Source organism: Leuciscus leuciscus (assembly GCF_965113295.1).
Source record: "Leuciscus leuciscus genome assembly, chromosome: 10".
NCBI classification, from domain to species: domain Eukaryota; kingdom Metazoa; phylum Chordata; class Actinopteri; order Cypriniformes; family Leuciscidae; genus Leuciscus; species Leuciscus leuciscus.
This window is the reverse complement of record NC_138734.1, coordinates 42,335,869-42,348,016: the sequence shown is the minus strand read 5'-3', so window position 1 is coordinate 42,348,016 and position 12,148 is coordinate 42,335,869. Positions and strand designations below refer to the sequence as shown.

General features: G+C 40.3%; 2 protein-coding genes across 4 annotated transcripts in view; one reads left to right on the top strand and one right to left on the bottom strand.

Moving 5' to 3' along the window:
• garre1 (granule associated Rac and RHOG effector 1) overlaps window positions 1-12,006 on the bottom strand; it is a 45,298-nt gene extending 33,292 nt beyond the window's left edge. The window contains exon 1 of one of the 3 annotated variants that reach the window (XM_082182329.1): window positions 11,941-12,006. The gene's annotated coding sequence lies outside the window, so the exon portion shown is untranslated. Of the gene's footprint in view, window positions 1-369; window positions 990-11,863 lie in introns of those variants that run through there. The other 2 variants (XM_082182328.1, XM_082182330.1) reach the window with 2 other exon arrangements.
• On the top strand, window positions 5,372-11,869 carry LOC309507922 (uncharacterized protein). The gene is made up of 2 exons (XM_082182387.1): window positions 5,372-5,376; window positions 9,542-11,869. The coding sequence occupies exon 2, from the start codon at window positions 9,557-9,559 to the stop codon at window positions 10,655-10,657; it is 1,101 nt and encodes a 366-aa protein (XP_082038513.1). The 5' UTR covers window positions 5,372-5,376; window positions 9,542-9,556; the 3' UTR covers window positions 10,658-11,869.
• Window positions 12,007-12,148: the final 142 nt, after the last annotated feature.

Genomic DNA, 12,148 nt, shown 5'->3' with positions numbered 1-12,148 from the left:
TAGTAGTTTAATGTAGTGCTGACACTAAAACTCTGAAAACTTGAATTTTTTCTCACACAGTAATTTTCATTATTGTGTCACTATCCACAATACACTGATGCATTTTTGTATTGCGATATAAAGTGACACGATATACTATTACACCCCTACCTCTGAGAAAACAGCATTTCCTCATACACTCTTACACTAAATGGAGACCCAAACGAAATCCCAGATCCATCACTAAACAACAATTTAACACTTAAAAACGTCTGAGGGAAGACTTTCCTCTTGCGCCCTTTTGGCAAACTTGGAACAACGTGACCTCTGCGAACACAAAGCTTAAAACAAAAGAGTCTTGCATTCATGCTGAATGACCTCATTGCTTACTAAAAGCAGTCCTGACGGCTCCGATTCTGCCGTGGATAAACTCGTAACAGTGAGAGAAGTCATTTGTTTTGAGTCTAGAATGTGGTCTTTGTTCCTCAAAATCTTTGGCTTTGGCTGATGAAAAAAACAGCGAGCCTGCGGCGCACGTCGAGGAAAGCCCTGCTTCCCGTGAGGACATGTTTGCGGAGGGCGAAACTGAACCCTCTGTGAAACTCAAGAGTCCTTCCTGCAACACCTGTTTTTCAGATGACATCATCGGCGAGCTGATGGACGCTTGATTATCTGAAGATTTTCTGATTTGAAGGGGTGGATAAAAAACTCCCTACAAATCTGAGGTAATACATGTTGTGCCAAACCTGTACGACTATGTTTTAATAACATTAGTGGGTTATTTCGTATTGCAATAACTGCAGTTTTCTATTTTAATGTTCACGTCAACATGCAATCAAAATTAATACATGGTTCTGGTCTCATTTTGAATGATTTATCAGTCCACATTATTCCAAAGAGAATAATTTTAGGTTTATAAATTGTAATCAGATTTTCCTCCACCTTTGAAACAACTACATATATTTTAGTTGATGTAACAAATCCCTTCTCTTCTCCATCCACATGACACCATTCTGTAGGGCTGTACTGTCCCAGTCGATTAGTCGATTAATTGGTCGATACGTTCTGGTTCGACCAAAATTCTGATTGGTCGATTTTTTGCCGCGTTCATTTCATCAGTTTTGCCGTGTTTATTTCATCAGTTTTGCCGCGCTGAGGCGCGCTCATTTCATCAGGTGGAAAGCACTAACTGCTAATGGGGGTGTTTTCAGAATACCCTTGTTTCACTGTAACAGTCTGTCTTCAGAACACCCCCCTTGTTTTCACCTTTTTTGGATTAGCCCAACCCAAGAGAGAGCGATAACTATAGAAAGTTTGATGCTGAATATTATTTATTTAATTGTGAGAGCGTTTTAGTCAGTCCTCTTCTAACATGTCAACAACAAAGAAATCGACAGTGTGGCAGCATTTTGTTAAAATTGATAACAGGAAAAAGGTCGAATGCAAAGTTTGCAAGCAACAATTTTCCACAGCTCGACGACAAACATGATATATCATCTTGGTAAGCTCACTTGTCTGCGTTAGCTTGCCCTGTCTGTTTTGAGTAGGCTATATGAACATATCAGAATTTGCATATTTCAATGTTTTAGTGTGATAACCTAACTTTTTTATTTTTTATTTGGAGCCTAATGCGCAATTGCGCTGTGCTGTTGGTTGTGTTAGCTTTGAGCCTAGGATGCTTTATTTTTCAGTTATGCACTTTATTTCGTTTCTGCTCTTGATCTGGTTTGTTTAATAAATATTCTTTTTTTATTAAAGTGGACGAGCCTTTTGTGTTTATTAAGAGTAAAAGCTTTAAGTTAATAGTCTATTCGTGTCTCAGCTGCGAAGCTGAGCTCATGTTCAGCCTCGATCGCTCGGTGCGAGGACATGCACGGTGAAATGATAGTGTCTGACAGTTATAACTTATTATTATAACGTATGACAAAAATAATTGTCTAAATTATGTTGCATATTCCTCAACAGTTCTTGTGATGATATCACTAGTTGACAACATAGTACTATTTTCGGAAATCATAAGCTATGATATTGCGCAGGTGCACGTGATGCAACGCTGTCAGAGCCGACAGACTCGAGTGTCAGACTCATTTCAGTGCAAAATAATTAGGTCAAAAACGATTTAATATACTGCAAATAGCCTACTAGTTTTTTATGTTTATTTATAATTCATTTAGGCGGACAACAAGGCTACCAAGTACTGCGTACATTGCGCGCATCTAATTAATTTAACGTTTTTTTTTCTACCATCATTTTTAGTCGATTTTGGTCGATTTTTAGTCGAAAATTTCAGGACTTCAGTCGACCAAGATTTTCTTTGGTTGAGTACAGCCCTACCATTCTGGTACGTAACACGCAAAGTAACACACTTTTTATGATTCAATCAAATCCCAATAGATGAAGTAAAGTCTCATCCATTTTTTGGATGGTAAAAAAGTCCAAAAGATACAGAAAGATACAGAAATGTATCAAGTCTCCTGTAATCGCTCAAGGTTTCATGGAAAGACGTCAGTAAAACATCACGTTTTGATACATTTAACTCAGAAAAGGAGCATTTTGCTAAACATATGCACATGTTTCTTTGTACACAACTCAGTTTGAGACTGACAAAGACTTTACAACCACACATTATCTTAATTTCTGTTACATGTATTTATATTATCACAGAAGTAGGCAACTGGGATACAAATATTCATATTATCACAGAAGTAGTGGGATTAAAGTTTATAGTTCGGATATAAACACTTGTGTCTACGGTAGCAATAGGAGAAAAAAAAAAGAAGTAAATCAGCTTATGAAAGTCACTTGGAGCTTCAAATAACAATTGTATGGATTACATCGTTACGCCACCATGTGTCGACAAGTGACCGTTAAAAATGTATTTGTCATTGAATCATTAATCAAAAAATGATGATTCATCCAGTAATGAAACGAGCGAGTCATTGAATCATTCACTCAACCCAATTTTTTTAAATAGATTTTTTTCAATTAGATTGCAGCAATTAACATTTTGTCAGAACCGATATTAAAGTGCATGTTATTTTGTTTAGTTGCCTGCTCAGAATTGTGGTAGAATCGTGATTTCTGATTTTGTAATTCTCAATTTATCCTGAATCATGCATCTCTAAATAAATAGTAAGGGTGTCACGATTCTCCAAATCCTCGATTCGATTACATTTTCGATTCTTAAGTCACGGTTCGATTCGATTCTCGATTTAAAAAAAAAAATTTTTTGAAAGCACAAGCCATGCCATTTTTATACTTTTATGCAATATAATAATATCTGACCTTTGTTCGCAATATACCACACACTACATTGTCAAATTTAAAATGTTTATTAACAACATAATGTAACAATAACTTATATCTTTAGTCAATTGGAAACTTAAACAATATAACCTATTATAGTCCCGGGGCTCCCTGGACTCCTCAGAGCAGTCACAGGCGAATAGCACAGCGTTTGCAACGCAGTACGAGAGAACGTTCTCGTAAGGGAACGTACTTGGTTACTTGCGTAACCTCGGTTCCCTTAGAGATAATGGAACGAGTACTGCGTTGCCTTGCCGTGCTATTTCGCTCATATCAGGTACTTTGCTTCAGTCGATTTAAACCTAAAGTCCTTTTCTCTGAATTTATACACTTCAGCCGCGTCCAAATTGGCGTGCTCGAGGTTGGCAGGGCGCCAAGCGCTCCTACTCGCCATAGGTTCGTGCAGTTGCCGCAGCACAGCCAATCAGCTCGCTTAGACGAGCTATGATGCTCTCGCTGTGCAGCTGCAATGCGTTTTAAAATAAACGCTTCAATATTCTCGAGAAAAGGAGTTTTACCTATTACAGGCAAGCCGAGCTGACGTGACACATGGGGCGTGGCAGCATCGACGATTCCATTTTTTGATTCGATAATCGAGATTGAGCATTCATTTCAATTGAATTTTGACCCTGGTTTTTTTTTTTTTTTACCTTTAATATTGTATCAATGTACCAACTAACAGGGTTCCCTGTATATATGCGAATGTAGGCTATATTATATTATAAGAACCTTGAAATCTGTGTATTATAACTGTACATTATTGTTTTTTTTGTCAACTGTTTACTTGCTACATATTCATTATATTTTTACTTAACCTGTTAGTGATGTCTCGTTGATTGTATGTTTGAATAAATCTGTTATATAAAAAAAATTGTCATAAAAGACTTTTTGTTTTTCAAACTAATTGATATCAAATCGGAATCAAAACAGAATCTAATCAAGAGTTTTTGAATCCAATCAAATTGATTCTTGAAATCGGTGTTAATACTCAGACTTAGAAAATTGTTTTACGGTGACTTTAAGGTGATTAATTTAGTAAAGGCTGAAGTGCTGAAGCCAAAAAAAAAAAAAGCTGAAAGCTCAATACTTCTTTAACACCACTTTAAAAAAAAAAACTTTTAGATAAACCTGTCCTAAAAAGATTAAGCTTCTTAAGTTCGGCTTCAGACAAAACTTAGCACTTAAAAAAAATCCATAAAGAGTGAGAAGTGCTAATCTGACTTCTGTTAGAAGCACACACACACACGCCCTTCCCCCATGAAAAGATTCCATTGTGACATTCTAAACTGCAATAGCAGTCAGAGAGAGAATGCAGCATATTCCGAAACAACACTGGAATGCTTTGTTAGAGGGATATCTTTCAGCCTGCTGGCCCGGCCAGCAAGCGCACACACACACACACACAGAGAGAGAGAGAGAGAGAGAGAGAGAGAGAGAGAGAGAGAGAGACCTCTGGCTCTCGATGTATCCAACCCTAAATGCATGCAACCTTGAAACGTCCCTCTCTCAACTGAGCTAGAAGTCTAAGAAAAACCAATTCTATTTTCACAGACTGTTAAAAGAGCAAAAGTTGCCATGTGTTGCTCAAAGACTGAGGCTTCGGTTTAAGAGAACAGAAACTTCATGAAACGGCGCGTTTGGTCGCTGGCTCGCAGAAGACCTGAGCATTATTGCCATAGCAACAGTATTAGCCAACACCAATGCTCATATTCCAAACGCTGGTCAAATTAAAGAAACAGACGAGATTGTGTTTCACAGGACGCAGTTATGCAGTGTACAGATTGTGCATGATGCGTTACATCTATATAAACATACAGCAATGCCAAGAAATGCAATTCAAAGCATCTGGGGAACAAATGCAAAACAATGCATATCCTTTTGAAGCATCATTCTCACAGATTTGATTCTAAATTATTTAAAGGGTTAGTTCACCCAAAAATTACAATTCCGTCATTAATTTCTCACCCTCATGTCGTTCCAAAGACTTTCGTTGTTCATCTTCAAAACACAAATGAAGATCTAATTTGATGAAATCAGAGCTTTCTGTCCCTCCATTGACAGCTACGCAACTACCACTGACGCTTCATTCTCGTGTTACGCGGCACGTTTGAGCTTCTGAAGAACCAATGAGGTTCATTCTCGTGTTACGCAGCACGTTTGAGCTTCTGAAGAACCAATGAGGTTCATTCTCGTGTTACGCAGCACGTTTGAGCTTCAGCAAGAACCAATGAGGTTCATTCTCGTGTTACGCAGCACGTTTGAGCTTCTGCAAGAACCAATGAGGTTCATTCTCGTGTTACGCAGCACGTTTGAGCTTCTGCAAGAACCAATGAGGTTCATTCTCGTGTTACGCAGCACGTTTGAGCTTCAGCAAGAACCAATGAGGTTCATTCTCGTGTTACGCAGCACGTTTGAGCTTCAGCGAGAACCAATGAGGTTCGTTCTCGTGTTACGCAGCACGTTTGAGCTTCAGCAAGAACCAATGAGGTTCATTCTCGTGTTACGCAGCACGTTTGAGCTTCAGCAAGAACCAATGAGGTTAATTCTCGTGTTACGCAGCACGTTTGAGCTTCTGCAAGAACCAATGAGGTTCATTCTCGTGTTACGCAGCACGTTTGAGCTTCAGCAAGAACCAATGAGGTTCATTCTCGTGTTACGCAGCACGTTTGAGCTTCTGAAGAACCAATGAGGTTCATTCTCGTGTTACGCAGCACGTTTGAGCTTCAACAAGAACCAATGAGGTTCATTCTCGTGTTACGCAGCACGTTTGAGCTTCTGAAGAACCAATGAGGTTCATTCTCGTGTTACGCAGCACGTTTGAGCTTCTGCAAGAACCAATGAGGTTCATTCTCGTGTTACGCAGCACGTTTGAGCTTCAGCAAGAACCAATGAGGTTCATTCTCGTGTTACGCAGCACGTTTGAGCTTCAACAAGAACCAATGAGGTTCATTCTCGTGTTACGCAGCACGTTTGAGCTTCTGAAGAACCAATGAGGTTCATTCTCGTGTTACGCAGCACGTTTGAGCTTCTGCAAGAACCAATGAGGTTCATTCTCGTGTTACGCAGCACGTTTGAGCTTCTGCAAGAACCAATGAGGTTCATTCTCGTGTTACGCAGCACGTTTGAGCTTCAGCAAGAACCAATGAGGTTCATTCTCGTGTTACGCAGCACGTTTGAGCTTCAACAAGAACCAATGAGGTTCATTCTCGTGTTACGCAGCACGTTTGAGCTTCAGCAAGAACCAATGAGGTTTGTTCTTGCGCATCAAGCAGGTTCGGTTGAGCTTGTGTTTATATCCACTGATCAATATTTAAATGTGAATAATAGAAAATTTGGATTAAACCGCTCAATTCATATGGTTTAGTTTTACGTTATCTATGAACTTTTTGAAGCGTCAAAGCGGTAGTTGCGTAGCTGTCAATGGAGGGACAGAAAGCTCTGATTTCATCAAAAATATCTTCATTTGTGTTCTGAAGATGAACGAAAGTACGGGTTTGAGACGACATGAGGGTGAGTAATTAATGACAGAATTTTCATTTGTGGGTGAACCATCCCCTTAATACAGTAGTGGCCAAAAGTAATACAAATATTTGTTTTTAATGACCTTGCAACTCACATTAAACAATAAAATATTTTAAATATGAGGGAAGAACAAAATACTAAACTTGATTAAGGTATTTATCAGACACACATAAAGAGGTCAAATCCGTTTCATACATAGTGAAAAATCTCCCGGACTATAACAATATTCCTGCATTGTAAACGGGTCAGGAAAAACAAAATGTTCCAGGCGATCATGAGAAAACACTTCTTTAAATAACTAGTCCTGCTGCAGCATCCATTAAGCAGCGAGTCATGCTTTTTCTTTCATTCCCAAAACTGAAGGGACCCAAACAGGAAATACATTCCACATGAACTCAGAGAAGCCACTGCCAGAGTCGGGATACAAAAGCTCTGAGGGGCTGGCCGTCTGCTCGCAGCACTTTTCAAAAGAGGGCTTAACGAAAACCCTGCTTGCAAAACACAATGAGGTTCACACAGAATAGAGCGTAATTGACCTACTCGCAGAAATCTAACAAACTAATCACAGGCTTCTGTGGAATCCAGGGTGAAGAATGTGGAAACCAACCATTAGGATCACAATCACACCGTGTAAAAATGCTGTTTTTTTAGTTTGTGAATACTGTACATGAGTGGGTCACATGTCTGTTTTGACTGATCATAGAGACCAGGGGAATAATATAATGTGACTTTTGCAACAACAAAAAAATCCTTATCAACTTCTAAAAAGGAGGAGGGATGTTTTACACATTTTTAGATGTTCCGCAATCAAACTCAGCATTTTGAGACAAAAACTCATCTCTCACATAGTAAAAGATAGTTATATTAGAAAGTCAGGTTGTGTCACATGCCCTCATCCTCAAAAACCATAAACACTACACAAGGTAAAAGAAACCAGAACACACTCTTAAAATAGCAATGTCATAGAGGAAGCATTTTTGGTTGGTTCCCGAAAGAAACTTTCAGTCAACAGTTCTTAAATAAATAAATAAATTCTTAGTGTGAAGATTTTTTTTTTTAAAGAACCTTGTTCTACTATAAAGAACCTTCGGAGGTTCCAAGAATCTTCCTGGAACCGTCAAAGCCAACAATAAAGATGATAAATATAGTTTGCACAGACCACAACCATGTGTATTGTGTGATGCATCACTGGCTTAAAAAATAGCATAATTAATTAGCCTATAACTTTCAACAATTGATCATGATAATCAAATCTGGTCCTGTTTTGGGTCCCTGCCTGAACAATGTACAAATTGGGTCCTGAAACAAAACCAACTGCTAAAGCACATTCAAGAGACAGTTCACCCAAAAATGAAAAATCTTCAGCAAGAACCAATGAGGTTCATTCTCGTGTTACGCAGAACATTTGAGCTTCAGCAAGAACCAATGAGGTTCATTCTCGTGTTACGCAGAACATTTGAGCTTCAGCAAGAACCAATGAGGTTCATTCTTGTGTTACGCAGAACATTTGAGCTTCAGCAAGAACCAATGAGGTTCATTCTCGTGTTACGCAGAACATTTGAGCTTCAGCAAGAACCAATGAGGTTCATTCTTGTGTTACGCAGAACGTTTGAGCTTCTGCAAGAACCAATGAGGTTCATTCTCGTGTTACGCAGCACATTTGAGCTTCTCAAGAACCAATGAGGTTCATTCTCGTGTTACACATAACATTTAAGCTTTAGCAAGAACCAAAGAGATTCATTCTCGTGTTACACAGAATGTTTGAGCTTCTGCAAGAACCAATGAGGTTCATTCTCGTTACGCAGAACGTTTGAGGTTCATTCTCGTGTTACGCAGCACGTTTGAGCTTCAGCAAGAACCAATGAGGTTCATTCTCGTTACGCAGAACGTTTGAGGTTCATTCTCGTGTTACGCAGCACGTTTGAGCTTCAGCAAGAACCAATGAGGTTCATTCTCGTGTTACGCAGCACGTTTGAGCTTCAGCAAGAACCAATGAGGTTCATTCTTGTGTTACACAGAATGTTTGAGCTTCTGCAAGAACCAATGAGGTTCATTCTCGTTACGCAGAACGTTTGAGGTTCATTCTCGTGTTACGCAGAACGTTTGAGCTTCAGCAAGAACCAATGAGGTTCATTCTTGTTTTACGCAGCACGTTTGAGCTTCAGCAAGAACCAATGAGGTTCATTCTCGTTACGCAGAACGTTTGAGGTTCATTCTCGTGTTACGCAGCACGTTTGAGCTTCAGCAAGAACCAATGAGGTTCATTCTCGTTACGCAGAACGTTTGAGGTTCATTCTCGTGTTACTCAGCACGTTTGAGCTTCTGCAAGAACCAATGAGGTTCATTCTCGTTACGCAGAACGTTTGAGGTTCATTCTCGTGTTACGCAGCACGTTTGAGCTTCAGCAAGAACCAATGAGGTTCATTCTCGTGTTACGCAGCACGTTTGAGCTTCAGCAAGAACCAATGAGGTTCATTCTCGTGTTACGCAGCACGTTTGAGCTTCAGCAAGAACCAATGAGGTTCATTCTCGTGTTACTCAGCACGTTTGAGCTTCTGCAAGAACCAATGAGGTTCATTCTCGTTACGCAGAACGTTTGAGGTTCATTCTCGTGTTACGCAGCACGTTTGAGCTTCAGCAAGAACCAATGAGGTTCATTCTCGTGTTACGCAGCACGTTTGAGCTTCAGCAAGAACCAATGAGGTTAATTCTCGTGTTACGCAGCACGTTTGAGCTTCTGCAAGAACCAATGAGGTTCATTCTCGTGTTACGCAGCACGTTTGAGCTTCAGCAAGAACCAATGAGGTTCATTCTCGTGTTACGCAGGACGTTTGAGCTTCTGCAAGAACCAATGAGGTTCATTCTCATGTTACGCAGCACGTTTGAGCTTCTGCAAGAACCAATGAGGTTCATTCTTGTTTTACGCAGCACATTTGAACTTCAGAAAGAACCAATGAGGTTCATTCTCGTGTTACGCAGCACGTTTGAGCTTCAGCAAGAACCAATGAGGTTCATTCTCGTGTTACGCAGCACGTTTGAGCTTCAGCAAGAACCAATGAGGTTCATTCTCGTGTTACGCAGGACATTTGAGCTTCTGCAAGAACCAATGAGGTTCATTCTCATGTTACGCAGCACGTTTGAGCTTCAGCAAGAACCAATGAGGTTCATTCTTGTGTTACGCAGCACGTTTGAGCTTCAGCAAGAACCAATGAGGTTCATTCTCGTGTTACGCAGCACGTTTGAGCTTCAGCAAGAACCAATGAGGTTCATTCTCGTGTTACGCAGCACGTTTGAGCTTCTGCAAGAACCAATGAGGTTCATTCTTGTTTTACGCAGCACGTTTGAGCTTCTGCAAGAACCAATGAGGTTCATTCTCGTGTTACGCAGCACGTTTGAGCTTCAGCAAGAACCAATGAGGTTCATTCTCGTGTTACGCAGGACGTTTGAGCTTCTGCAAGAACCAATGAGGTTCATTCTCATGTTACGCAGCACGTTTGAGCTTCTGCAAGAACCAATGAGGTTCATTCTTGTTTTACGCAGCACATTTGAACTTCAGAAAGAACCAATGAGGTTCATTCTCGTGTTACGCAGCACGTTTGAGCTTCAGCAAGAACCAATGAGGTTCATTCTTGTGTTACGCAGCACGTTTGAGCTTCAGCAAGAACCAATGAGGTTCATTCTCGTGTTACGCAGCACGTTTGAGCTTCTCAAGAACCAATGGTGTTTGTTCATGCACATCAAGCAGGTTCGGTCGAGCTTTTGTTTATGTTTGCTGATCAAGGTTTATGTGAATAAAAGCCTAAATTCAAACTGTTCATCATATAAAGAGATAGAGGAAAATCTGGACTAAACCACTCAATTCATTCAGATTAGTTTTGTGATCTCTTTATGATCTTTTAAAAGCGTCAAAGTGGTGGTTGCGTAGCTGTCAATGGAGGGACAGAAAGCTCTCAAATTTCATCAAAAAGATCTTTATTTGTGTTCCAAAGATGAATGAATGTCTTTCAAGTTTGGAACGACATGAGAGTGAATAATTAATGACAGAATTTTCATTTCTGGGTGAACCATCCCTTTAAAAACAACCAAATAAAATCCAATGAAAATACCTTTTCACTTATGGGGCAACAAATACATTTAACTTCACACTGCAAAGTGTAATTTAAGCTACTTACAGGGTTACACTGGTGTGCAGTCGAGTATAAATATCCTGAAATATTCTGAGCTACAGCCTCTAGAACCACAACAGGAATCTGGATCCTCCTGACACTCGGACGGACTCTCTGACATAAATTAAATTCAACAAAACACACTGTTCGTGCCTTCGACCCTCATTCCAGAGAAACAAAACAACAAAAAATAGTCCGAGCAAAACTAACAGTCAGGACTGTTACACAGCGTCAAACTACCACTAGAGCCGGAGTATGATGTCTGATTACTGATGACATGATCATGCATTGATTTGATCTTCACGATGCTGCAGTTCAAACCAAATCCAGCAGTTTCTGACACTTCAACACCCCAAAAATGCCTAATCCATCGCCGATGACACCCGCCAGGGGTTTGGGTGTGTGTGTCACCCGTCGGCTGTCATTAGGGTGTTAAAGGGCTGCAGTGAACCGTATCTGTGCCTTTTCAGGGCGTTGAAGGGTCTTCAGCCCCAGCGTAATTTAGGGACACCGTGGGCAGTTAATCACGTCGTTAATTGGAGTAATTAAGACCAGACAGTCAGACTGCAGCAGATTTGATGAGATTTAAACGGCTCAGTGCTGATACAGATGAACCAAAACCACTTAACGACCAAACATACACGCTTGACGTCGCTGAAATATCACTTTAATGTTGTCCTCCTGTCATTTCACTTTTTTTAACAGCCGCGAAATGACATTTCAAATGATTTTACAAAAAAAATAAAAAAAATCATCAGTATTTATGGAGCTAATCTCAGTTAGCCGTTAGCACCTATCGTTGACACGGATTCAAAAACATCTCAAACACGTCAAAACACAAGCGCTTGGGTGTTTCGATTTAACGTGGGATTAACGGACACGAGTCCTACCTGTAGTGGCTCCGGGAAAGGCGTTTATTGGTGTGAAAAACAGCCCGAGCAGGCGGTCGGATCACGGCATCACTTACCAGCTGTTTGTCCCCACCCTCCTGTCTGTGGAGAGAGGAAGTGACGAAGCGCGGCTTCCGGGCGCGCGCACACAGAGCACGAGCACGAGCGAGATCGCCAGGCGATGTTCGCGACCTACAATACCATAGAGCGCGTGCACTTTATGGTAACCATAGTTTTCACCAAAGTACTAATGGCTATGGAACTTTTTGTTAATACTGTAAAATA